Below are 27,730 nucleotides of genomic sequence, written 5' to 3'. Positions count from 1 at the left end.
TGTCACAGAAGATTTCACTTCTCAAACTATAGTGAGTTTTAAACCTGTTTTAAGACAATGTCACTGTCCCCACAGGATTATCAAACAGACATTTATGCACCTACCCTTTACTGCTATTACTTATCTCTATTGTTTAAGCTCAAATGTTCAAAACATGAATATCTGAACATAAGGGAGTGAGCAACAGGTGTGATCGCGTGATTGAGAACAACAGCTTAGGAGAGCAGAAGGTATTCATACAAGATTTAAGCGGTGATTTACGATATGTCCTGACCGAACCGTGTCTTTTTTCTCGCTAATTTAAAATTGAGCGTGACCGTGAACAATTGATTTTCTTTGTGTTGAAATACATGCTTAGCTGCAAATCCCTATATCAGGATGCTGAGGTGATTAAACCAAAAGGTGTTTGTCACACTTGTTCCAAATCTAATCGTCCATTTCCATAGCACAGAAATGCACATAAAGAGCCTGTTTACGCTAGTAACATGTTACTACGCTACTACGCTAGAATATCAGTTTTACTTCCCATTTACAGTATCTAAGAGGTAACTTTTACAGTAAAAAATGCTCATATAAGACTAATGAATTCCAGACTGCTCATGAGTCTGTTAAGGAAATATCCATTCATCAACCAACTACTGTTGAGTTTTGAATCATTTATTTATTATTTATGTATTGCTAATTAAGGAACTAAGAATAATCATAAAATCGATCCTATAGAAAAAGAAAGATTGACAAGTAAATTTTAACATTGAATCTAGAATTTACTGCTGTTGCAGGTTGCAATGTTTTGGTGGACAAAAAGCCCATAGAGTTTAAATGTATTTTAGAAGTCCATATAGAGTATTTGTAATTTAAAGATATTTTGAAGAATGTTTCAACATGTGGACCCTATTGACTTTCATGACAAAGACATTACATTTTTCAAAATATTAACTTTTATGCTTCCCAAGATAACCTGAACTGTGTCTTTGTTAGAAATACCAGTTTTTGTAATGTTACTGATACGCAAGGATGCTGAGTCATTTTGCTTTGACTTCACTGAATGGTGTTCAACTCTTTTGTTAATTTTTTTTGTAATTTTCCCCCATTCCCATACATTTTTGAAAGAAAAGGTTCTAAATAGAACAATAAAGGGGTTTTGTCAGGTGCTTAATTTATAGAACCTTTTAGGGGTTCCCATCATGTGATCATTTTATGGATTTCGTTTTAATTAATTATAATGTTTTTTAAATTAAACAGCTTGCAAACATAATTTTTCATAACATTGAATTTAGAAATAACCATTCAATACGAAAGTATAAATCATGCAATTCAAGACATTTGTCCTAGACCTTTTTTTTGCGCATTATTTAAAATTGAGTCAAGCACATAGAACATATACGCCTATAGAATCCCATTGAACCTTTTTTTCTAAGAGTGTATGCTTTTCTGTTTTCAGCCAATTTTTTTAAGACTAATTACTTTTTAGTGTAGGTTAATCAGATTTCATAACATTGTGAAGGATGTTTAATTCTGACAATGTTAACACAACTTTTGCTACAAATGGCAAAAGAGTCCATCTGTGTAAATTTGTGTTGAGCTACAATGTTAAACCAAGGACGTTAACACAGCAGAGTCACAGAGGGATTAGTTATTAAGTAGTTGTTATGGATGAGATTAGCGAATGGTATCGGTTTTATTCAGATAAAGTTGTTTATCAGTTCCCACATATCAAAGGACGTCCTGTCAAATTCTTTAATAAAACTTCAATTCAACTTTTGACATTAATATATAAAAAATAAGAGAAGATATGTGGTCCAATGAGGCATTGAGCTTGTAATCCAGGGAGTGTGTGTGTAGCAACTGTGTGTGTGAAAGAGGAAAAGTTGGTGAGTGTGTTATGTGTGTGTGTAATGAGCTGAAGATATACCGGGGAAGTGGGAGTATAACGTCAGTTCCCAGATGCCCCTGCTGGAGTAAAGGTCTGGAGGTATCAACATACCTGTCTTCGTTATTTGGCCACGTCTCATACGTGTGTTCAGAAAGAAAGTTCAACAGGTAAAGGAGAGGAAAAAGGGTAAGACACTTGCTTTTTCTCTGATCTGTTATGTTAAGTGCCTCGACCTGCCAATCAGCTTTAAAATAACAAAGATCTGGTTAATCATTCACTCTCTTAAACTTGTACTTGTAGACTTGAATGGGCATGTGAAGTATAAACAAAGCTATGATCAATTATTGTGTCTTAACCAGGATTTTACTATTTCACTGTGGCATGTCATGAAATGAACTTTCCATATTTATGGTTTAACTTGTCGTACCTGTAGTGCTTATTTGTTTTGTTTCTGGACAGATTGCAGATATGGGAATTCAGATGAAAGCTATATTATTGGGTGCTGCAATGGCAGCCGTAGCTTGTACAACCATCATCGCTTTGGTTCTCTCTCTTGCTAATCATCAGACGTTGGATCAGCCATACTCAACACAGGTGCAAAGCAGACACGCTCAACTGTCAGTTACGATGTGGTTTTGTATTATATTTTGAATAGATTTGGAGTAAGTCAACCCAAGTAGGAGGCATTCACCAGATAATTTCTTACCAAGTTATGTTTCATGTCTGCTGACAATGCCTGTGGTTTATTTAATGTAGATCACCTGAAACAGATGTCAGTATTTGCTTTATCGAATACTATTATTATATTGGTGGCGACTGAGGATGACTCTGGTCATTCCTACAATTCAATGCCTTCGAAATATTTTAAAAGTCCCTTTTCATGATCAACTTTTCACTGCTTTAAAAAAATATTCATGACCCTTTTCTTAGAGGACAAACAAGAGACAGGAAAGTGGAGGGAGAAAGAAGGGAAATGGGATCGGGACATGACATCCCTGTGAACACATGCACTAGTCATATTTAAATGAACACATTATATTTGTATTTTAAACATACTGTTTAATGTTAAGATATTCATTAGTAAAATTTTGATTTTTTTTAAGGACACACATTGAACCCCTATTTTGAATCATTTAAAATAAACAAATGATTAAAAATATTTGAACATATATGAATTAACAGTAATTAACATTATCGTATAACTAGGACCAACAAAAAGATGTACAAAACCGTCTAAAAACAAACATCAAAATAACACTTTTCAGCTATAACGTAGCCCAAGTTGAAATGTTAATATACAAGTATATTTGAAATTAACATTAAGCTAAATTAATAAATTCTGTTGAAGTATTGTTTCATTATTTGTTTATGATACCTGCATTAACTAATGTTAACAAATGGAACCTTATTGTAAAGTGTTACCAAAATAACTATGATGTGCTATTATTTGAAAAATCAGTTAATTATGTAAATTTCACACAAGAATAGTCTGTTTCTCAAAACAATCCAAGGTAACAACATGAAAAATGCATAGCATGTCTTTTAAGACCACAAGCATAATGAACAAGCAAACAAATTTGAATTTCTCACCAAGAACTAATAGTGAAGCACTGTTTTATTAATCTTGTGGAATAACATGAATATGATATAGCTATTGTCAAAGGTTTTCTCTCAGGATGTGTTTTCTTCTCTCAGGAAAGTTTTGCCCAAATTTATTGAACTCTTTGTCTGACTTCCTCAGTATGGGATTGTGTTTGATGCCGGTTCCTCTCACACGGCCCTCTTCCTGTACCAGTGGCTGGGGAACAAAGAGAACAACACTGGAATAGTCTCTCAGAAACAGAGCTGTGATGTGGATGGTGAGGACAGCACTGGAAACTTAGACAGCTTTTTGTTCTGTTATTCTGCAAGTTCAAGTACATATGTATTTATTTTCTACTTTTAATAGGTGATGGCATATCAAGCTATGTCGAGAACCCTCCGGCAGCCGGAGAAAGTCTTAAGAAATGCTTGGATATTGCAAAAGCAGTAATACCAGAAGGACATCGGAAGACTACACCTGTATACCTTGGTGCCACTGCTGGCATGCGGCTTCTTAGGTGAATCAACTGATCAGCATCTGGTTGATTTATCATAAAAATGAAAATTAAATGAAAAAAATTAAATGAAAATTAAATGAAAAAATGAAAAAGAAAATATTAATTTATATTTGCATAAATGATCAGTGTTATCGGTTTCACAGATTACAGAACCAAAGTCAAGCTGACAGCATCCTCGTAGAAGTCACCAAAACAATCCAAAGTTATCAATTTGATTTTCGAGGGTCCAGAATACTCTCTGGCATGGAGGAGGGGGCTTATGGCTGGATCACCATCAACTACCTCATGGAGAGCTTTATCAAGGTGACTAATGGCTTTCCAGTACTGATGGAAAACTTTCAGCATTTTTACATTTTCAAAAAACATCACTTAGTATGTATAAATATCTATAAATATAAGCTGTTTTCTTAATGGGGACCAAAAAATGTCCCCACAAGGACAAGGATTTCGTATGTTGCCATCTTTTAGGGGACATTTTGTACCCATAATGTAGAGTTTACCAGGACCACACACAGCGCACAAATACATGCACACACACATACACGCACGCACGCACACACAGGATTTAATATTTAGTCATTTAAAACTTATGAAAAAGATTAAAATTTAATTATCTGTGTTTAGAACAATAGTTCATCAATTAAACCAACAACCAACAACAATGCAATATCAATAACTTTAAACTAGATATTTCCTTATCATCTCATATATTTTTATTTGCCATTGGTTCTACAGGCCTTTGAACTTTGGTACAATGGAAGTTGCGATACTATATTCATTCTTTCTTAACAAGTTATTTTGCCAACACTGAATCAAACCAATCAATAAACAGTAAATTATTTGAATGACTCTTAATTACTTCTCTTTTGTTAGAACATCCAGTACCTCTTAATGGTTTTCCTTGCAGCACACTTTTGAGGGCCTTTGGATCCACCCTAAAGCAGGAAAGATACTTGGAGCTCTTGATCTCGGTGGTGCATCGACACAGATCTCATTCACTCCAAAAGACCCAGTGAGATTCCCAGATTCAGCTTTTAATCTCCAGCTCTATGGGTACAAGTATGAGTTGTACACATACAGCTACTTGTGCTACGGCAAGGACCAGGCTTTGAAGAAACTTCAAGCATACCTTCACAAGGTTGGTTTTTAAAGGCTTCACGTATCTGTACCATACCAGTTTTAGCGCTGTTATGTACTGTAGGTTTAGAAAGAAAGTGTCTTAAATTATGGACACATTGAATGTCTCATATGGTGTTTTTGCTTCATCCAGACTGCTGGACCAACATCTGTTATCAGTCACCCATGCTACCACAAAGGATATAAAGCCAATGTTACTTTGGCTGAACTTTACAACTCCCCTTGTGTGGTCACACCAAACAATTTTAACCCCACGACTATAGTCACTTTCTCAGGAACGGGAAATTCATCCCTCTGTCTTTCTCTAATGGAGAATATTGTTAACCTCACCGACTGTGCCTTATCACCAGACTGTGGTTTCGATGGTGCCTATCAACCTCCTGTCAATGGCGAATTCTTGGTGAGTGTTGCGTTCCTTATCAAATCAACTTCATTAATAGCATTATATTTAAGTTAGGAGTTTTAATGTAAGGAAAAAAATGAAAACACAATTACTTTGGGAAGATATAATAACACAAAACACAACTTATTTTATATTGAATGTATTTTACATGACCTTATGGACATGCAAAAACACAAAAAGTTATACAATATTTGATTAAGTCTATTTTGCAGTGATTCCTGCCGCAGCAAAGGAAATAATATTTGACCTACTTATAAATCAGCCATCTTAAATATGATGTGTATCTCTAAATAATGTCAAGAAATGAGTTGCCCTAGCGGACTGCTCACGAAAACAGTAGTAATTTTAGTAATTACATAATCAGATTCCAAAAATTAAGTAGTCTAATTGTAATTAGATTATATTAAGGTTTAAAATATCGCCTACTCATAATCAGACTATGGTTACTTTTTTATTGATTACACGATTACATGTTATTCTCATGGAAGTTAATTATTTATGATTTATTGATACTCCCTGCTATTTCTAAAAGAGTCTACTGCTTATACGTTCAGAGGGTCTTCCAAGTTTGTGGAATGTGCCTATATCACTGAAATGTGAGACCCGATACAGCATTTGATCAATGGATTTACAATAATCATTTCACTTTTAAGAAGTGCTTTCTGCAAAATGCAGAACATTGCAGCATTGCATATCTAATCTGCTCCTTGTGCACACATTAATTATTATTTTAATTATCACTCAGTGAGTCATTTACCACGTATACCTGTCTTTGGAAGGCAAACCACAGTCAAACACATTCAAATGTACAAATAATTGTCATTTCATAAATAAAAGCAATCCAAGGATTACCCAAATTTTTTGTCAGCTGAACCTTTTTTACCTAATATGTTTACTCGAAGTAAGGGCAATAATAAAATAAAAATGTTAATAAAGACAATAATACAATTAAGCTACAATATCTTCTCTGATGTTGGTTAATGGTCACATGACATGCAGGTAAACAAATAAAATATTTCGGTAACACTTTATTTTAGTGTTCCTGTTACACATGTTACATGTAGTTACTATAGGAATTGCTATAAATTGTGCATAATTACATGCAACAAACCCCAAACGACACCCTAATCCTCAGTACATGTTAATTAATATTACTCAGTACTTAAATATATACACTGTAACACGAACACCTTAAAATAAAGTGTAACCAAAATTTCATCTTTTTAGTAAGTGTTTTATTTTGATTGTTTTTATTTTTAGTTAATTTAAATTTTACGATATAATTAGCTTTTCATTAAACTCACAAACCCCTTGCAGTTCTATCACAAACCCCAGTCTGGGAAACCCTGATGTAATGTTAGGTCAAACGTAATGTAAGTTGTAAGTTAGGTCAAAAGTAATCTAAAAGTAATCCAAAAGTAGTCCAATTATATTACCTTAAATGTGTAATGTAATTGATTATGTTACTAACTAGTAACCGACTACAATTTCTAAGTAATCTTCCCAGCCCTGTTCACTCTGATGAATCCTTCACTGAACTTTGTCCATTAGAGTGGTTACTAAATGAATAAATAAAGAAGCAGCTTATAAATGACTCTTTTCAGTGAATCGAATTATCCTATTTTTTTTTTTTTGCTTTAATTTGTGTTTTCCATGTCTTAAAATAACTGTTTCATGTCCATCGCAGGCTTTTTCAGCATACTTCTACACCTTTGACTTCCTTGGTCTCGCCCCAAAAGCTCCACTGACACGGGTTCTTTCCACTATTGAGACTCACTGCAACAAAAACTGGACCACTGTGAGTCCACAGATACTATCACAATACATTGTAATCCTACATTTTATAGTAAAAAGCCTGGTCAGACGCGAAGTGATCACATATGATTAAATGTTTAGTATATTTGATAATGCTGATCCTAAAATTTATGGACCGTTATTCCTTTCTGCAGCTTACTAGTGAAAATCCAGCCATTAAGGTCAAATATCTGAGAGATTATTGTGCTTCAGCTCATTATATTATGACTATTCTACTGAAAGGATACAAGTTCAATAACACCTGGGATCAAATCTCTTTTGAGAAACAGGTAAGGAATACAGTTTCATCAATGTAAATGATTACTCTTTCTGTATTGCAATGCAGCTGTTCAGTGATCTGCATTGCTCAAAAGCACAATGACAGTAGCTCATAAACTGATGTCATACCATGTGCCTCAATCAATATACCTGATGACCTCTGCTCAAGCAATATAAGAAAAGCTCTTCGAGGAATCGCCCTTTATATGGCAACCCTGACATAAAGCCTGTCTTATCAGTGTGATGTGGGGATTTGTACTCATATGACCTTATGATGGTTACAGGTAGCAGACACAGATGTTGGTTGGACTTTGGGCTACATGCTGAACCTGACCAACATGATTCCCTCTGAACGTTCCAGAGCGGTGACAGGCGTGGTGCACAGTCAATGGGCAGCTCAGATATTCTTCATCGTTTTTGCTCTCTTCCTCAGTCTACTTATTATAGCAATCCTGTTTGTCCGTGATCCAAAGCACTAAGTTGTTTGTGTCATGAGTGAATGTGCATGTTTACAAAAATATTTATCGCTTATATTTCAGATATGAAGATCGACAAGCAACTCTTTTGACTACTGTTTGAGATCTTTCCTTTACAAAGAATCTATACATTTTGACATTATGATAACAAAAATGAAATGACTTGCCAAAAATATTGCTTTTTGTGAGTTTAAGTTATTTAAAGTAGTGTCTTGTTTTGAAGGCTGACTAGTTATACCTCAATGATTTAGTCTGTGCTAGCTAATAATTTAATAAATTGAGTTACAGAGATTTTTCATCATTTATAAACTCTGAATCTTAATAGTTTTTTTTATTTGTTTGTATTCATTTTCACCTCCACACGGCACTTACAGTTGGACTTAAAGCATTTAACAGACATTAAATACATAGTTACATTATTATATGTGATATTATACAAATGAAACCATTATTGTGGTTTGTACATATTTATAAAACACTGAAATTATATTTCCATTAAACATCGATATATAAGCAGCTTATATTTTACGAAATAAGTGTTTGTACACTACCTTTAAAAGTTTGGGGTCAATAAGATTTTAATAGAAAATTTTAAATAATTCTTGTGATGGCAAAGCTGAATTTTCAGCATCATTTCTCCAGTCTTCAGTGTCACATGATCCTTCAGAAATCATTCTAATATGCTGATTTGGTGCGCAATAAACATTTCTCAATTATCAAGGTTGAAAATGTTTGTTCCTTATTAAAATGCCTGTGGAAGTTGTGGTAATTTTTTTTCAGGATCATTGTTGAATAAAAGTATTCATTTCTTTTCTCTTTTTTTTAACGTACTGACTAAAACTTCTGAATCGTAGTGCATCTCTGTGTGTGGGAGAGTGTTTTTAACAGCAACCAGATTTCTTCGGTGGGGGTTCTCTTCTTAATGTTATGTGTTCTTCTTTTCCTTTCTTGCGCTGCACTAACAACCTAGTAACAATAAGAAATTAGTAATTATGCATGGGTAGAAAACACACACATATTAAACGAGTAATGGGTTTTAATTGTTTTGAGTCTTACTCTGCAAGAGTCCTCATGCATTCTGACACATTAGCCCCAGTTGCAGCACTGCACTCCATGAAATGTATATTATACTCCTAATGAAGGGAAAAATACCTTTTATAAAAGTTTATAGATGTAGTAGCAATAGATTTATGCAAAACAACTAGACAGTGTTGAAGTCACAGTGAACTCTTACTCTGGCCAGATCCGCCCCTTCCTGAATCTGGACTTTACGCTCAACGGAATCGTTCTTGTTTCCGAGCAATATCATGATGGCATCATCAGGAGCCCTTTCCTGTGTGACATTGTCATAATATAATTAAGGGAATGAAACATAAGATATAGCCTAGTTTCCCAGCAAAATCACAATTTAGATTTACATGAAAATATAAGGTCTTATGTTTTGACTAAAATATAAGGAAATTTAAGGAATGAAAATAATGTCTACCCGAGCTTGAGAGATCCAATCTCGTACAGAAATAAAACTCTTTGAACATGTGATTTCATACATGAGCAGAAGCCCATCGGCCTTGTGGAACACGTGTGTGGTGATGCTGTGAAACCTTACAAAGATTTTTGGGGGTTAAATCACACACCACCAAACCTCTTTTTTCATCATGTTTTGTTTGTTCTGATGTCTTACCTCTCTTGACCTGCTGTGTCCCATATCTGCAGTTTAACAGTTCTGTCAGGCAGCTCAACAGTCTGTATACAGGTATCAACACCTGGGTGCAACACATTATTAATGTGATATATGCAAGTTTTGTTTTTTTTACAAAATAGCTTTGTTATTCCCTTTATGAATTTATAAATTTATACATATCATTTAAGGTTTCTATGTGCATTTTTTTCCTTTTAGAAATAGTATGTTTTATTTAGTAACTAAATAATATTAATTTAATAATAACAATTTATTTAGTAAAGATAATTAGGCTATATGATCAATAAGTTATGACAACAAATGTTTTTACATTGCTTTAACTCATCAAAATAAGTTAAGCGACTTTCAAATAATTTTTAAGTCAGTTTATTATAATTTAAGTTAATTGTAAGTTGAATGTACTTAATTTAAGGCAGAAACTTTTACTTCAGTAATCAATAATCCCTCCTCTCCATCACAACACTCACCAATAGTGGAACGGTAATCCTGAGTGAACTGCCCTTCATGGAAGCGTTTTATGAAGGAGGTCTTCCCCACACAGCTGTTTCCCACCATGACCACGTTAAACTGTAATTCACTATCTGAAATTATATGACAGAGTTTGTTGACATAAGTATTAGATATTAAACTATAAGTATTAATTTACAGGACAATGTTTTATGACTTTGCTCACTCCTGTTCTTTAAATTTATTGTCTGCCTAGTTCCAGTGCTTCTATCATGTTTTATGATTTGGTCCAAAGAAACAAGACCAGCACTAGTGCCTTTTGGAGCAGCTTCTTCAATTCTAGAACAAAAGAAAGTGGAAAAAAAGATTTATTATTTATTTTTTTATATATAAAAGAGATTTGGAATGAACTCTTATACAGCTCTCTGTCATACCTGGCTTCCATGTTGCTCTGCTCAGAGATCGGTTGGAAAATTGGCTGATTCTCAGGTTGTAAGCTGAGATGCGGATCACAAACCTTAACAAAACAGACATTTATATACTTCCATAAAAGATTGAAGTACAAAATCTATGGTCATTAAACGAAGTTTAACATACCGTTAAGTCATCATTGCGCAGATTGTCCTCGACCTCATCTCCTAATTCGCCGTTACTATCAGAAGCGTCCAGCCTACCAAGGCCTTGTTTGCCCTTGTTAGTGCGTCTGGACCCAAACTTCCTTTTTGTTGAAGGCGACGTCCTTTCTTGGACAATAGGGTTACTGCTTTCTTCTAGCTGACTGCTACTTGTGTGTGCACTGGGGACATCAAGATACTCTTTATTCAGTTTATTTTCTGGGATATTACGCACTACAGATGTCTCAACTCTTTCAAGGTTTTTTATTTCTTGCTTGTTTGCCTCTAAGTTCTCTTCTATCTCTCCATCCTCTTTGTCTTCATCCTCCCTTTCTGCATTGATCTGCTGTCTGGGATTCCTGCGAGTTGAACCCATTTTTCTTCTTCGTCTTTCTGGTGAGTTGGGTTCACTGTGAGTTTTGGAGCTCTGTGATGGTTTCGGCTGAAGAGAATTGATTTCTGAGTTTTCTGGCTTTTCTAAGTCATCTGAGTTTGGCTCATTGACGATCAATTCATAATTCGATGAACTTTGAGAAGTCTTATTTAAAGCTCTCTCTATCTCACTAAGCAATGAATCCTCTGACTGATTAGAGTAATCGTGAATTGCTTGTTCTCCAACAGCTTTTCCTACTAGGCTAATTTCAGAGTCCTGAGACATCTGCAGATGTGTTTCTGCAGTCTCTGTATCCTCATATACATCTCTCTTCCCCCGTATTCTTCCTTCTCTGACATTTTTCCGAGTTGAGCCCATCTTTCTTCTTTTCTCAACTGGAACAGTCTCTGGCTGTAGATGTTTGGTAACATCAACACTTACTAACTGATTTTCTGTATTTTCCGGTGTTTCAGGTCCAGTTGTTCTACTGGGGTCAGAAAACATGGTTTCAGTTTGTTCAGGCTCTGATCCTCCATGAACATGCTGATCAAGGTAATCTGCAGACATGGTCTGATGAATATCTTCGCGACTGACTGTCAAGACACATTTGTCCGTTGTCCCCCCATAGAGATTGATTGCCTCATTTAGACTATTACTGTCATTTACAGTCTTCTCCATTCCTTTTTCCTTACTCACCACAGATGAGTCATGGATAGATGAGTCATGGATATTGAGAGAAACTTCCTTCACTCCATCATCTGATTCAGAAAACATGTTTGAAATAGCTACTTGATGAGAAAATTCAACAGGGAAGTTTTGTTCATCCAGTTTACATTTATTTTCTCCTTCACTGATTGCTAAATGTGGGTCTGTATCCTGGTCCTTTGCCATTCCTTTACTCTCTGCATACATTTTTTTGGATTCTACTTCTATTCTTTGCCCTTTGTTCCCTCTGAGTGTTTTACGTGTTGACCCTATTTTTCGTTTTTGAACAGCTGGAATCGAGTTTGATTGTACATCTTTTCTGTGAGACTCTTCAGGAATGATGCTTGTGATTTCACTTTGTTCAGGAACTGAGTATGTCTCAACATCTCCCAAAGGAAGTTCTGAAACAATCTCAGCAGCTTGATTTTGATCATTTTGTTCTGAGTTTTCTGTCTGCATGTCTGATTTACTAGCAACATCCTGAATGTCATGGCTTTCTTTGCCAGCAGATGAACCGAATACTTGCTGATGTACAAGAGATCTTGTAATGGATTCTTCATGAGTTAATTTCTCCTCAGACTTTATGGTACCATCATCAGTTGTTGTATTTCCAGGTTCTCCCTCTATCTCTTCTTCAACCTCATCTTCATTTACAATCCGCTTCCCTCTCTTCCGAGTTGATCCCATTTTTCTTTTCTGCAAAGATCTGTTGGAGACTGAATGCATTTCAACTACCTCTGTTGGAGGTACACAAGTGACACCCTTGACAACATCCTCAGATGACACATGAATTTGAGTTTCCTCCATAAGCAGGGCATCAGACAAGACAAGATCAAAATGACTTGTAAGGCTGTCTCTAACAAAATCTGCAGTTCTCTCTGGGACATCTAATAAATGTGAGCCAATATCATCCTGTGCTGGACCAGTTTGTGTTTGAGATACATCTGATCTTTCATATTTAACTCTTTCAGCATCTCCAGTTTTTTCCTGCGACACTTCATCCATTTTTGTGAGGGTTTGTGATTCTGTGATGTGAGAGATAGTTACTGCAGTGGATTCCTCAGACACTGAATCTAAACTAAATGATAACTGTATGAGATCAGATTCAGATCCTTCAACAGGACCAACATCTGTCTTCTCACATATTTCCATCTCCTGTTCTTTAGCTCCATCTTTTGAGCTTTGTGATGAAGATTCATCTAGCCTGGGTTCATCCTCCAAACTGAGTGTTTCTTTCTCTACATTGACCATACTTTCACTGTTAATTGTCTCACTTTCATCATGATATTCTCTTCTTTTTCTTTGCCCTGTATCTCCTCTGAGAGGTCTTCGAGTTGAGCCCATTTTTCGCTTGTGAACAATTAGACTCGGTTTTGAGTGTGTCTCCTCTCTGGGAGTATCTTCAGGAATGATGTCGATGTCACTTTTATAAGGAATTGTGTCTGTTTTTTCTGAAACTTTATTCTCAACATTTTCATATACTTTCAAGTCTTCTACATGTGCATCAGGGGAAGAGGCATTTTGATGAAAATCAGACTCAGTAGTCATATCACTATCCACTGTAACTGTATCTCCAATAACTTCAACATCTTTTACTAAAACATTAGCTTCACAGATGTTTTCTTCTGTTCTTTCTGCTTCAGATGTTAAGTCAATCGTTTTGTTTTCTATTTGAATTCCTGAGTGTGATTCTGCGTCTCCCTCTGCTGGCACTCTTTCAGCATCTCCAGTATTTTCCTGGGACTCTTCATTAATTTTTGTGAGGGTTTGTGATTCTGTGATGTGAGAGATAGTTACTGCAGTGGATTCCTCAGACACTGAATCTAAACTAAATGAGGACTGTATGAGACCAGATTCAGATCCTTCAACAGGACCAACATCTTTCTTCTCACATATTTTCATCTCCTGTTCTTTAGCTCCATCTTTTGAGCTTTGTGATGAATATTCATCTAGACTGGGTTCATCCTTCAATGTGAATGTTTCTTTCTTTACATTCATCGTAGCTTCACTGTCAAGTGTCTCATTTTCATCATGATATTTCATTCCCTTTCTTTGTCCTTTATTCCCTTTGAGAGGTCTTCGAGTTGAGCCCATTTTTCGCTTGTGAACAATTGGACTCGATTTTGAGTGTGTCTCCTCTCTGTAAGTATCTTCAGGAATGATGTTGGTGTCACTTTCATCAGGAATTGTGTTTGTCTCTCCTGATCCTTCAGTGGGATCATCTTGCACAAGAAGACCATTATCAGTAACAGAAGAAACATTCTCAATATTTTCAGATACTTTCAATGTTTCCAGATTTGCAACAGTGACAGTATCATTTTGAAGCTGATCAGACTCAGTCATGTTACTCTCCACTGTAACTGTATCTACAATAAACTCAACTTCTTTAACTAAAACAGTAGCATGAGGGATGCTTTCTTCTGTTCTTTCTGCTTCAAATGTTGTTAAGTCTGTCGGTTTGATTTCTGTTTGAATTTCTGAGTGTGATTCTGCGTCTCCCTCTGCTGGCACTCTTTCAGCATCTCCAGTATTTTCCTGGGACTCTTCATTAATTTTTATAAGGGTTTGTGATTCTGTGATGTGAGAGATAGTTACTGCAGTGGATTCCTCAGACACTGAATCTAAACTAAATGAAGACTGTATGAGATTAGATTCAGATCCTTCAACAGGACCAACATCTTTCTTCTCACATATTTCCATCTCCTGTTCTTTAGCTCCATCTTTTGAGCTTTGTGATGAAGATTCATCTAGACTGGGTTCATACTCAAGTGTCTCATTTTCATCATGATATTTCATTCCCTTTCTTTGTCCTTTATTGCCTTTGAGAGGTTTTCGAGTTGAGCCCATTTTTCGCTTGTGAACAACTGGACTCGATTTTGAGTGTGTCTCCTCTCTGTGAGTATCTTCAGGAATGATGTTGGCGTCACTTTCATCAGGAATTCTGTTTATCTCTCCTGACTCTTCAGTGGGATCATCTGGCACAAGAAGACCAGTATCAGTCACAGAAGAAACATTCTCAATATTTTCAGACACTTTCAATGTTTCCAGATTTGCAAAAGTGACAGTATCATTTTGAAGCAGATCAGACTCAGTCATGTTACTCTCCACTGTAACCATATCTACAATAAACTCAACTTCTTCAACTAAAACAGTAGCATGACGGATGCTTTCTTCTGTTCTTTCTGCTTCAAATGTTGTTAAGTCTGTCGGTTTGATTTCTGTTTGAATTTCTGAGTGTGATTCTGCGTCTCCCTCTGCTGGCACTCTTTCAGCATCTCCAGTATTATCCTGGGACTCTTCATTAATTTTTATAAGGGTTTGTGATTCTGTGATGTGAGAGATAGTTACTGCAGTGGATTCCTCAGACACTGAATCTAAACTAAATGAAGACTGTATGAGATTAGATTCAGATCCTTCAACAGGACCAACATCTTTCTTCTCACATATTTCCATCTCCTGTTCTTTAGCTCCATCTTTTGAGCTTTGTGATGAAGATTCATCTAGACTGGGTTCATCCTCAAGTGTCTCATTTTCATCATGATATTTCATTCCCTTTCTTTGTCCTTTATTGCCTTTGAGAGGTCTTCGAGTTGAGCCCATTTTTCGCTTGTGAACAATTGGACTTGATTTTGAGTGTGTCTCCTCTCTGTGAGTATCTTCAGGAATGATGTTGGTGTCACTTTCATCAGGAATTGTGTTTGTCTCTTCTGATCCTTCAGTGGGATCATCTTGCACAAGAAGACCAGTATCAGTCACAGAAGAAACATTCTCAATATTTTCAGATACTTTCAATGTTCCCAGATTTGCAACAGTGACAGTATCATATTGAAGCAGATCAGACTCAGTCATGATACTCTCCACTGTAACTGTATCTACAATAAAATCAACTTCTTCAACTAAAACGGTAGCTTCACAGATGTTTTCTTCTGTTCTTTCTGCTTCAGATGTTGTTAAGCCTGTCGGTTTGATTTCTATTTGAATTTCTGAGTGTGATTCTGCGTCTCCCTCTGCTGGCACTCTTTCAGCATCTCCAGTATTTTCCTGGGACTCTTCATTAATTTTTGTGAGGGTTTGTGATTCTGTGATGTGAGAGATAGTTACTGCAGTGGATTCCTCAAACACTGAATCTAAACTAAATGATGACTGTATGAGACCAGATTCAGATCCTTCAACAGGACCAACATCTTTCTTCTCACATATTTCCATCTCCTGTTCTTTAGCTCCATCTTTTGAGCTTTGTGATGAAGATTCATCTAGACTGGGTTCATCCTTCAATGTGAATGTTTCTTTCTCTACATTCATCGTAGCTTCACTGTCAAGTGTCTCATTTTCATCATGATATTTCATTCCCTTTCTTTGTCCTTTATTCCCTTTGAGAGGTCTTCGAGTTGAGCCAATTTTTCGCTTGTGAACAATTGGACTCGATTTTGAGTGTGTCTCCTCTCTGTAAGTATCTTCAGGAATGATGTTGGTGTCACTTTCATCAGGAATTGTGTTTGTCTCTCCTGATCCTTCAGTGGGATCATCTGGCACAAGAAGACCAGTATCAGTCACAGAAGAAACATTCTCAAAATTTTCAGACACTTTCAATGTTTCCAGATTTGCAAAAGTGACAGTATCATTTTGAAGCAGATCAGACTCAGTCATGTTACTCTCCACTGTAACCATATCTACAATAAACTCAACTTCTTCAACTAAAACAGTAGCATGACGGATGCTTTCTTCTGTTCTTTCTGCTTCAAATGTTGTTAAGTCTGTCGGTTTGATTTCTGTTTGAATTTCTGAGTGTGATTCTGCGTCTCCCTCTGCTGGCACTCTTTCAGCATCTCCAGTATTTTCCTGGGACTCTTCATTAATTTTTATAAGGGTTTGTGATTCTGTGATGTGAGAGATAGTTACTGCAGTGGATTCCTCAGACACTGAATCTAAACTAAATGAAGACTGTATGAGATTAGATTCAGATCCTTCAACAGGACCAACATCTTTCTTCTCACATATTTCCATCTCCTGTTCTTTAGCTCCATCTTTTGAGCTTTGTGATGAAGATTCATCTAGACTGGGTTCATCCTCAAGTGTCTCATTTTCATCATGATATTTCATTCCCTTTCTTTGTCCTTTATTGCCTTTGAGAGGTCTTCGAGTTGAGCCCATTTTTCGCTTGTGAACAATTGGACTTGATTTTGAGTGTGTCTCCTCTCTGTGAGTATCTTCAGGAATGATGTTGGTGTCACTTTCATCAGGAATTGTGTTTGTCTCTTCTGATCCTTCAGTGGGATCATCTTGCACAAGAAGACCAGTATCAGTCACAGAAGAAACATTCTCAATATTTTCAGATACTTTCAATGTTCCCAGATTTGCAACAGTGACAGTATCATATTGAAGCAGATCAGACTCAGTCATGATACTCTCCACTGTAACTGTATCTACAATAAAATCAACTTCTTCAACTAAAACGGTAGCTTCACAGATGTTTTCTTCTGTTCTTTCTGCTTCAGATGTTGTTAAGCCTGTCGGTTTGATTTCTGTTTGAATTTCTGAGTGTGATTCTGCGTCTCCCTCTGCTGGCACTCTTTCAGCATCTCCAGTATTTTCCTGGGACTCTTCATTAATTTTTGTGAGGGTTTGTGATTCTGTGATGTGAGAGATAGTTACTGCAGTGGATTCCTCAAACACTGAATCTAAACTAAATGATGACTGTATGAGACCAGATTCAGATCCTTCAACAGGACCAACATCTTTCTTCTCACATATTTCCATCTCCTGTTCTTTAGCTCCATCTTTTGAGCTTTGTGATGAAGATTCATCTAGACTGGGTTCATCCTTCAATGTGAATGTTTCTTTCTCTACATTCATCGTAGCTTCACTGTCAAGTGTCTCATTTTCATCATGATATTTCATTCCCTTTCTTTGTCCTTTATTCCCTTTGAGAGGTCTTCGAGTTGAGCCAATTTTTCGCTTGTGAACAATTGGACTCGATTTTGAGTGTGTCTCCTCTCTGTAAGTATCTTCAGGAATGATGTTGGTGTCACTTTCATCAGGAATTGTGTTTGTCTCTCCTGATCCTTCAGTGGGATCATCTTGCACAAGAAGACCATTATCAGTAACAGAAGAAACATTCTCAATATTTTCAGATACTTTCAATGTTTCCAGATTTGCAACAGTGACAGGATCATTTTGAAGCTGATCAGACTCAGTCATGTTACTCTCCACTGTAACTGTATCTACAATAAACTCAACTTCTTCAACTAAAACAGTAGCATGAGGGATGCTTTCTTCTGTTCTTTCTGCTTCAAATGTTGTTAAGTCTGTCGGTTTGATTTCTGTTTGAATTTCTGAGTGTGATTCTATGTCTCCCTCTGCTGGCACTCTTTCAGCATCTCCAGTATTTTCCTGGGACTCTTCATTAAATTTTGTAAGGGTTTGTGATTCTGTGATGTGAGAGATAGTTACTGCAGTGGATTCCTCAGACACTGAATCTAAACTAAATGATGACTGTATGAGATTAGATTCAGATCCTTCAACAGGACCAACATCTTTCTTCTCACATATTTCCATCTCGTGTTCTTTAGCTCCATCTTTTGAGCTTTGTGATGAAGATTCATCTAGACTGGGTTCATCCTCCAAACTGAATGTTTCCTTCTCTACATTCACCATACTTTCATTGTTAATTGTCTCACTTTCATCATGATATTCTCTTCTTTTTCTTTGCCCTGTATCTCCTCTAAGAGGTCTTCGAGTTGAGCCCATTTTTCGCTTGTGAACAACTGGACTCGATTTTGAGTGTGTCTCCTCTTTGTGAGTATCTTCAGGAATGATGTTGGTGTCACTTTCATCAGGAATTGTGTTTATCTCTCCTGACTCTTCAGTTGCATCATCCTGCACAAGAAGACCAGTATCAGTCACAGAAGAAACATTCTCAAAATTTTCAGACACTTTCAATGTTTCCAGATTTGCAAAAGTGACAGTATCATTTTGAAGCAGATCAGACTCAGTCATGTTACTCTCCACTGTAACCGTATCTACAATAAACTCAACTTCTTCAACTAAAACAGTAGCATGACGGATGCTTTCTTCTGTTCTTTCTGCTTCAAATGTTGTTAAGTCTGTCGGTTTGATTTCTGTTTGAATTTCTGAGTGTGATTCTGCATCTCCCTCTGCTGGCACTCTTTCAGCATCTCCAGTATTTTCCTGGGACTCTTCATTCATTTTTGTAAGGGTTTTTGATTCTGTGATGTGAGAGATAGTTACTGCAGTGGATTCCTCAGACACTGAATCTAAACTAAATGATGACTGTATGAGATTAGATTCAGATCCTTCAACAGGACCAGCATCTTTCTTCTCACATATTTCCATCTCCTGTTCTTTAGCTCCATCTTTTGAGCTTTGTGATGAAGATTCATCTAGACTGGGTTCATCCTCCAAACTGAATGTTTCTTTCTCTACATTCTTTGTAGCTTCACTGTCAAGTGTCTCATTTTCATCATGATATTTCATTCCCTTTCTTTGTCCTTTATTGCCTTTGAGAGGTCTTCGAGTTGAGCCCATTTTTCGCTTGTGAACAATTGGACTTGATTTTGAGTGTGCCTCCTCTCTGTGAGTATCTTCAGGAATTATGTTGGTGTCACTTTCATCAGGAATTGTGTTTGTCTCTTCTGATCCTTCAGTGGAATCATCTTGCACAAGAAGACCAGTATCAGTCACAGAAGAAACATTCTCAATATTTTCAGATACTTTCAATGTTCCCAGATTTGCAACAGTGACAGTATCATTTTGAAGCAGATCAGACTCAGTCATGTTGCTCTCCACTGTAACTGTATCTACAATAAAATCAACTTCTTCAACTAAAACGGTAGCTTCACAGATGTTTTCTTCTGTTCTCTCTGCTTCAGATGTTGTTAAGTCTGTCGGTTTGATCTGTGTTTGAATTTCTGAGTGTGATTCTATGTCTCCCTCTGCTGGCACTCTTTCAGCATCTCCAGTATTTTCCTGGGACTCTTCATTAAATTTTGTAAGGGTTTGTGATTCTGTGATGTGAGAGATAGTTACTGCAGTGGATTCCTCAGACACTGAATCTAAACTAAATGATGACTGTATGAGACCAGATTCAGATCCTTCAACAGGACCAACATCTTTCTTCTCACATATTTTCATCTCCTGTTCTTTAGCTCCATCTTTTGAGCTTTGTGATGAAGATTCATCTAGACTGGGTTCATCCTCCAAACTGAATGTTTCTTTCTCTACATTCATCGTAGCTTCACTGTCAAGTGTCTCATTTTCATCATGATATTTCATTCCCTTTCTTTGTCCTTTATTCCCTTTGAGAGGTCTTCGAGTTGAGCCCATTTTTCGCTTGTGAACAATTGGACTCGATTTTGAGTGTGTCTCCTCTCTGTAAGTATCTTCAGGAATGATGTTGGTGTCACTTTCATCAGGAATTGTGTTTGTCTCTCCTGATCCTTCAGTGGGATCATCTTGCACAAGAAGACCATTATCAGTAACAGAAGAAACATTCTCAATATTTTCAGATACTTTCAATGTTTCCAGATTTGCAACAGTGACAGTATCATTTTGAAGCAGATCAGACTCAGTCATGTTACTCTCCACTGTAACTGTATCTACAATAAACTCAACTTCTTTAACTAAAACAGTAGCATGAGGGATGCTTTCTTCTGTTCTTTCTGCTTCAAATGTTGTTAAGTCTGTCGGTTTGATTTCTGTTTGAATTTCTGAGTGTGATTCTGCGTCTCCCTCTGCTGGCACTCTTTCAGCATCTCCAGTATTTTCCTGGGACTCTTCATTAATTTTTGTGAGGGTTTGTGATTCTGTGATGTGAGAGATAGTTACTGCAGTGGATTCCTCAAACACTGAATCTAAACTAAATGATGACTGTATGAGACCAGATTCAGATCCTTCAACAGGACCAACATCTTTCTTCTCACATATTTCCATCTCCTGTTCTTTAGCTCCATCTTTTGAGCTTTGTGATGAAGATTCATCTAGACTGGGTTCATCCTCCAAACTGAATGTTTCTTTCTCTACATTCTTTGTAGCTTCACCGTCAAGTGTCTCATTTTCATCATGATATTTCATTCCCTTTCTTTGTCCTTTATTGCCTTTGAGAGGTCTTCGAGTTGAGCCCATTTTTCGCTTGTGAACAATTGGACTTGATTTTGAGTATGCCTCCTCTCTGTGAGTATCTTCAGGAATGATGTTGGTGTCACTTTCATCAGGAATTGTGCTTATCTCTTCTGATCCTTCAGTGGGATCATCTTGCACAAGAAGACCAGTATCAGTCACAGAAGAAACATTCTCAATATTTTCAGATACTTTCAATGTTCCCAGATTTGCAACAGTGACAGTATCATTTTGAAGCAGATCAGACTCAGTCATGTTCCTCTCCACTGTAACTGTATCTACAATAAACTCAACTTCTTCAACTAAAACAGTAGCATGACGGATGCTTTCTTCTGTTCTTTCTGCTTCAAATGTTGTTAAGTCTGTCGGTTTGATTTCTGTTTGAATTTCGGAGTGTGATTCTGCGTCTCCCTCTGCTGGCCCTCTTTCAGCATCTCCAGTATTTTCCTGGGACTCTTCATTAATTTTTGTAAGGGTTTGTGATTCTGTGATGTGAGGGATAGTTACTGCAGTGGATTCCTCAGACACTGAATCTAAACTAAATGAAGACTGTATGAGACCAGATTCAGATCCTTCAACAGGACCAGCATCTTTCTTCTCACATATTTCCATCTCCTGTTCTTTAGCTCCATCTTTTGAGCTTTGTGATGAAGATTCAGCTAGACTGGGTTCATCCTCCAAACTGAATGTTTCTTTCTCTACATTCATTGTAGCTTTAGTGTCAAGTGTCTCATATTCATCATGATATTTCATTCCGTTTCTTTGTCCTTTATTCCCTTTGAGAGGTCTTAGAGTTGAGCCCATTTTTCGCTTGTGAACAATTGGACTTGATTTTGAGTGTGTCTCCTCTCTGTGAGTATCTTCAGGAATGATGTTGGTGTCACTTTCATCAGGAATTGTGTTTGTCTCTCCTGATCCTTCAGTGGGATCATCTGGCACAAGAAGACCAGTATCAGTCACAGAAGAAACATTCTCAATATTTTCAGACACTTTCAATGTTTCCAGATTTGCAACAGTGACGGTATCATTTTGAAGCAGATCAGACTCAGTCATGTTACTCTCCACTGTAACTGTATCTACAATAAACTCAACTTCTTTAACTAAAACAGTAGCATGACGGATGCTTTCTTCTGTTCTTTCTGCTTCAAATGTTGTTAAGTCTGTCGGTTTGATTTCTGTTTGAATTTCTGAGTGTGATTCTGCGTCTCCCTCTGCTGGCACTCTTTCAGCATCTCCAGTATTTTCCTGGGACTCTTCATTCATTTTTGTAAGGGTTTGTGATTCTGTGATGTGAGAGATAGTTACTGCAGTGGATTCCTCAGACACTGAATCTAAACTAAATGATGAATGTATGAGATTAGATTCAGATCCTTCAACAGGACCAACATCTTTCTTCCCACATATTTCCATCTCCTGTTCTTTAGCTCCATCTTTTGAGCTTTGTGATGAAGATTCATCTAGACTGGGTTCATCCTCCAAACTGAATGTTTCTTTCTCTACATGCTTTGTAGCTTCACCGTCAAGTGTCTCATTTTCATCATGATATTTAATTCCCTTTCTTTGTCCTTTATTGCCTTTGAGAGGTCTTCGAGTTGAGCCCATTTTTCGCTTGTGAACAATTGGACTCGATTTTGAGTGTGTCTCCTCTCTGTGAGTATCTTCAGGAATGATGTTGGTGTCACTTTCATCAGGAATTGTGTTTGTCTCTCCTGATCCTTCAGTGGGATCATCTTGCACAAGAAGACCAGTATCAGTCACAGAAGAAACATTCTCAATATTTGCAGATACTTTAAATGTTTCCAGATTTGCAACAGTGACAGTATTATATTGAAGCAGATCAGACTTATTACTCTCCACTGTAACTGTATCTACAATAAAATCAACTTCTTCAACTAAAACAGTAGCATGAGGGATGCTTTCTTCTGTTCTTTCTGCTTCAGATGTTGTTAAGTCTGTCGGTTTGAGTTCTGTTTGAATTTCTGAGTGTGATTCTGCGTCTCCCTCTGCTGGCACTCTTTCAGCATCTCCAGTATTTTCCCGGGACTCTTCATTAATTTTTCTGAAGGTTTGTGTTTCTGTGATGTGAGTGATAGTTACTGCAGTGGATTCCTCAGACACTGAATCTAAACTAAATGATGACGGTTTGAGATTAGATTCAGATCCTTCAACAGGACCAACATCTTTCTTCTCACATATTTCCATTTCCTGTTCTTTAACTCCATCTTTTGAGCTTTGTGATGTAGATTTATTTGGACTGGGTTCATCCTCCAAATTGAATGTGTCTTTCTCTACATTGATCATACATTCACTGTCAAGTGTCTCATTTTCATCATGATATTTCATTCCCTTTCTTTGTCCTTTATTCCCTTTGAGAGGTCTTCGAGTTGAGCCCATTTTTCTCTTATAAACAACTGGACTCGATTTTGTGTGTGCCTCCTCTCTGTGAGTATCTTCAAGGATTATGTTGATGTCACTTGAACCCTCATTCTCAGGATTTTCAGATACTTTCAGTGCTTCAGAAGAGGTTTGAAGAAAATCTGATTTGGTTGTCCTGTTTCTCTTCACTGTTACTGTCTCTCCATTAACCTCAAATTCTCTAACTTTCTCTTCTGTTCCTACAGCTTCACTGGTTGATGAGTAAAAAGTTTTGTTCCGTGTTTGAATTTCTAAGTCTGTGTCTCCCCCTACTGGCACTATGTCAGTATCTCCTTCATTTTCCTGTGTCTCTGAATGAAATGTTCTAAGCTTGTAAGAATTTTGAGAATCTGCAGGAATGACAGGGCTGATATCACTTTCTTCATTAACAGTGTCTTTCTCTTCTCTACCCACAGCTAGTTGCAAAATTACACTAGAATCAATCACAGTAGAAATGTTATCTGATATTTGAAATGCTTCCAGGTTTATATCAGGGGAAGCATAATTTTGCTCTTCTGTTAATACTTTGTTTTGCTCTGGATTTTCTGTTTGTAAATCTGATTTGCAATCATTAAACACTGTGTTAACATAGGTTAGACGTTTTTCCACATCTAATTTCAGGACTGCTGCATCCATCCCCTCAATTCCTTCTGCCTCTTCATTACTTCCTACACTTTTATCAAAAGCTGCATTCTCTGATTCTGCACTGAAAGATATTACTTGCTTTTCAATTTCCTCATACCCACTTTCACTTAAATCATAGCCTTCTTTATCACGAGATTGCATAAACAGTTGTTGGTTTTCATGAGATCCTGTCTCTGTTGCTGAGTCTTCAAAACTAAGCATTTCCTCTGACTTTGAGGTCACATCATTAATTACCGTAGTCTCAGTCTCTTCCTTGCCTTCTCTGACCTCCTTAATTTCTAGCATCTTCCCAGCATTATCTTGTGGTGGACCACTTTGTGTTCGAGATACAGTTGATGAATATTCTTGTTCTTGTTCTCTATGTAACTCCTCTTTTTCAGTTGAAACTTCACACGGATCCTGATTTGAAATCAAAATTGTCTTAGCGCTCTTTCCTCCGTCTTCTTTATTATTCCTTACTTCCATTATTATTTGTGTTACATTGTGATCTCTTGCATCACCTTGGACTGTGATTTCAAATCCATTGTCCGTATCAGATCCTCTTTCATCTTCATCACACTCTAAATCAGTCAAAGTATCACATGAAGCAACATCACAAACATTATTTTTATGTTTCATTTCCACATAAATCTCTTGGCTTTCTTCAACAGCATCACTCATCTCATGTGGTGAGCTGGTTGTTGTGGGTTTAGCATGGCTAATATTAGACGCAGGCATATCAAAACTGCTATTTCCTCCCTCTATAAGTTGAACAGTAGAATGATCAAAGTTATTATTTTGTCTTAGTGAAGGAGATTTCTCACAATTTAACACAAGTTCCTCTAATTGTGCATCCTGTCTTGGTGATAAACTACTCGTTTTATTGTTTCTAGATGGTTCCTCTTTCTGCTTTAGAACCTCCTTGCCTTCTACTGTGTTTACATCTTTACAGTTGTGAGATGTGTTTGTATCATTTCTTGTATCAGACACATGTTGATTGTCATCACTTAAATTACTTCCTGCTTCTTCCAAACCTTTGTTTGGAACATCAAAATCAATGTTTGAACCAAATTCAAAATCCAATCCCTTGTTGAGTAATGGAGTACCATGGTGGCTTGATGTTTCAGGTAGGGGCTTTTCTGGATCAACAAGGGGAAAAGCAACTGATTGGTTCATAGTTTCAGTTCCAACCGAAACATCAGGCTTGTTCAGCTCAGCTCTCTCAGTCAATAGAGACTGATTTGAAACCAAAGATGATTCTGTGTGGGACGATGGATCATCTCTTGCCACATCATCCCACGTTTGCACCATCTCTTCTGACATGCTGAACTTTGCTTCGTCTATGACTTCTGCTTTCCTTTCATTCTCTGTCATGCTTCTCGAATGTTCCTGCAAAACTACATTTTCAGTGTTTTTCCCTCCGAGAGGCCTACGGGTTGATCCTATCTTTCTTTTTTGACCAGATTTGCTGGCTAATGGGGTTTCTTGGCGACTCAATGTATTTAGTTCATTAAACATGACTGAATCCTCCCGCAATAAATCACTTTCAGCTACTGTAGCAGCACCAGAATAGACAGATCCCCCCATTGCCTTGTCTATGGGCGTATCACTAACTACCTTGTATGAATAAAAGGTTACTTCTTGATGGTGCATTGCATCTTTTTCTTCAGTTTCCGAAACAGCAACCATAAGAGTTGCTTGAGGCTCCCCTTCCAACCCAGAACTTTCAGTTTGAAGGGATAAATTAGAAGAAAAACTTGACCTTGATTGCTCATCTTCTGTGAGAGATGGATGTTGTTCTTCAGAGGCTGATGTGTTTGATTGAGTTACATATTCATCTAAATCTTCAGTGGTCCTCATTTCAAGGTTCCTCTCAACTTTAAACCCACCAGCACTCTTGCGAGTTGATCCCATTTTTCTTTTTCGTTCTGGCAGTTCAGTCTCCATGAGCAAATCCTTTAGACTCCTTCCATGTGGAGGACTTTCTAACCCAGATGTTTGTTGATCAATACTTGAGCTTGGTGGAAGATCAAACTGGGTTGAATGGTAATCGGTGACGGTGTGAAATTTATTTTGTCCATCCCCACTCTCTGGAATCTGCTGAAACCCATCATCTTCATCGTCATCTTTCTCAATATTTCTGTTAAGACCTTTAGGACCTCGCCGAGATGAACCAAGTCTCTGGTTCTTTTTGGATCTTCTACCTGACATGGCTTTTCATATGTTCATATAATGAGACAAACAATGGGGATAAGTCATTTCTAAACATCTTTTACACTTTTATAACAACAACCTTAAAAAGGAAACCAGAGAGCATTAGTGATGCGTCATATGTATGACTCATATAACAAATGTCACGCATGTGCTCTCAACACGCTAGATATAAGTAGATACTAGATGAATATAAGGTCAAAAGTTATCTTTTCAATATAACAATTGTGACAAAAACAACACATTTAATCATCATTCTTTTCATTCGCCATTACGCCACTATACACTACAACTACAGTGATCATTAATGGCATTCTCCTTCCATTCAGCATGCGCATCATTTTACCGTTTTAGTAACAATATAACAACTTATGATGCATCTCACAACCTAAATGGAAAACAACTATTGTAATCTAAATCCAACAGTGAAAAAAAACATTTATATGTAAATGCACATATTGTTGGACAGATGGATAAAGATTCTGTCATGACATTATCACAAAAATACCAAAATGCATCCGAGACCAACAGTCTACTCAGATGACAAGTAAACAATGTGAAAACACATTCCACTAATAACTAAAACTAAATAACATGACTTAGTATAAAACTACATAATTTACATGTAAAACTTTGCATTTCCAAATGCAAATGACAGAGCCCCTTAAACCTAGGAAACTACCATGATAAACTGATGTTACCTTCTGGTAATCCTTCAAAAATCGACCTGCTTTGCAGTCTTGGGGGTTTTAGCAGAGCACACAGCTGAACACTTTAAGTTGCCTATGTTTCTCTTTTGAAGGAAGCTGGGCTGTAGCTTCCTTTTCGCTGCTACCCTCAACTTCCTGTAGTGTTGACACAAATTGCATCGCGGTAAGCACACATTTTATTAAGAGAGTTGCTGATCGTTCTTCATGTGAAACTCAGACAAGTTTTTGTCCTTCAAAATTTGATTGCACATTGAACCATTAATATTGTTATATATAGATTAAAAAAAAAATTGTGTTAACAGTACCATATATTGTCATTTCTCAAACATTTTGCAAGCATGTCCAAAACAAACAGCGCAACACTCTGCTGGCTCTCCAGCGCATATTTTAAAGCTCACTAAAGCAACCCATTAACCTTACCATTTAAAACTCTAAATACTATGATACATTAAAAGGAAAATGTTCGTATTAAGCGGCATTTTATTTTTTACCTTGAAATACCCTTCTGGGTTGTTCTTCAAAAAAAGTATTTACAATAAGGTTAAATTACTTAACATTAATGCATTGCATATTAACTATTATTGCAGCATTATAGGTTAGTCTTCATTCATAAATCTATTATTCATTGTTGATAAAATTCATTCGTACATGCGGAAATTATAATAAACTGGATTAATACATGCTGTAAAAATGTAATAGCTAGTTCATGATATTGTGAGCAAAGAGAAGTCATGTA

The 27,730-nt window shown here is 36.8% G+C and overlaps 2 protein-coding genes across 2 annotated transcripts; one reads left to right on the top strand and one right to left on the bottom strand.

The window, feature by feature from the left end:
* The first annotated feature begins 1,923 nt into the window (after positions 1–1,923).
* entpd8 (ectonucleoside triphosphate diphosphohydrolase 8) lies at positions 1,924–8,790 on the top strand. Its single transcript, XM_077198210.1, has 10 exons — positions 1,924–2,059; positions 2,333–2,467; positions 3,615–3,732; positions 3,822–3,972; positions 4,116–4,275; positions 4,880–5,110; positions 5,243–5,509; positions 7,200–7,310; positions 7,462–7,596; positions 7,870–8,790. The coding sequence occupies exons 2-10, from the start codon at positions 2,342–2,344 to the stop codon at positions 8,062–8,064; spliced, it is 1,494 nt and encodes a 497-aa protein (XP_077054325.1). The 5' UTR covers positions 1,924–2,059; positions 2,333–2,341; the 3' UTR covers positions 8,065–8,790.
* rab44 (RAB44, member RAS oncogene family) lies at positions 8,380–27,091 on the bottom strand. The gene is made up of 11 exons (XM_077198209.1): positions 26,986–27,091; positions 18,628–26,286; positions 10,805–17,829; positions 10,642–10,724; positions 10,434–10,546; positions 10,228–10,341; positions 9,743–9,824; positions 9,548–9,662; positions 9,296–9,394; positions 9,118–9,194; positions 8,380–9,027 (listed from the first exon to the last, which is right to left on the bottom strand). Exons 2-11 carry the CDS (start codon positions 26,282–26,284, stop codon positions 8,943–8,945), a joined length of 15,450 nt encoding a protein of 5,149 aa, XP_077054324.1. The 5' UTR covers positions 26,285–26,286; positions 26,986–27,091; the 3' UTR covers positions 8,380–8,942.
* Between the last annotated feature and the right edge of the window lie 639 nt (positions 27,092–27,730).

The sequence above is a fragment of the Siphateles boraxobius genome, unplaced genomic scaffold (assembly GCF_051911475.1).
Source record: "Siphateles boraxobius isolate OS27281-9 unplaced genomic scaffold, OSU_SipBor_1 41, whole genome shotgun sequence".
Lineage (NCBI taxonomy): Eukaryota > Metazoa > Chordata > Actinopteri > Cypriniformes > Leuciscidae > Siphateles > Siphateles boraxobius.
This window is presented reverse-complemented; position numbering and strand designations above follow the sequence as displayed.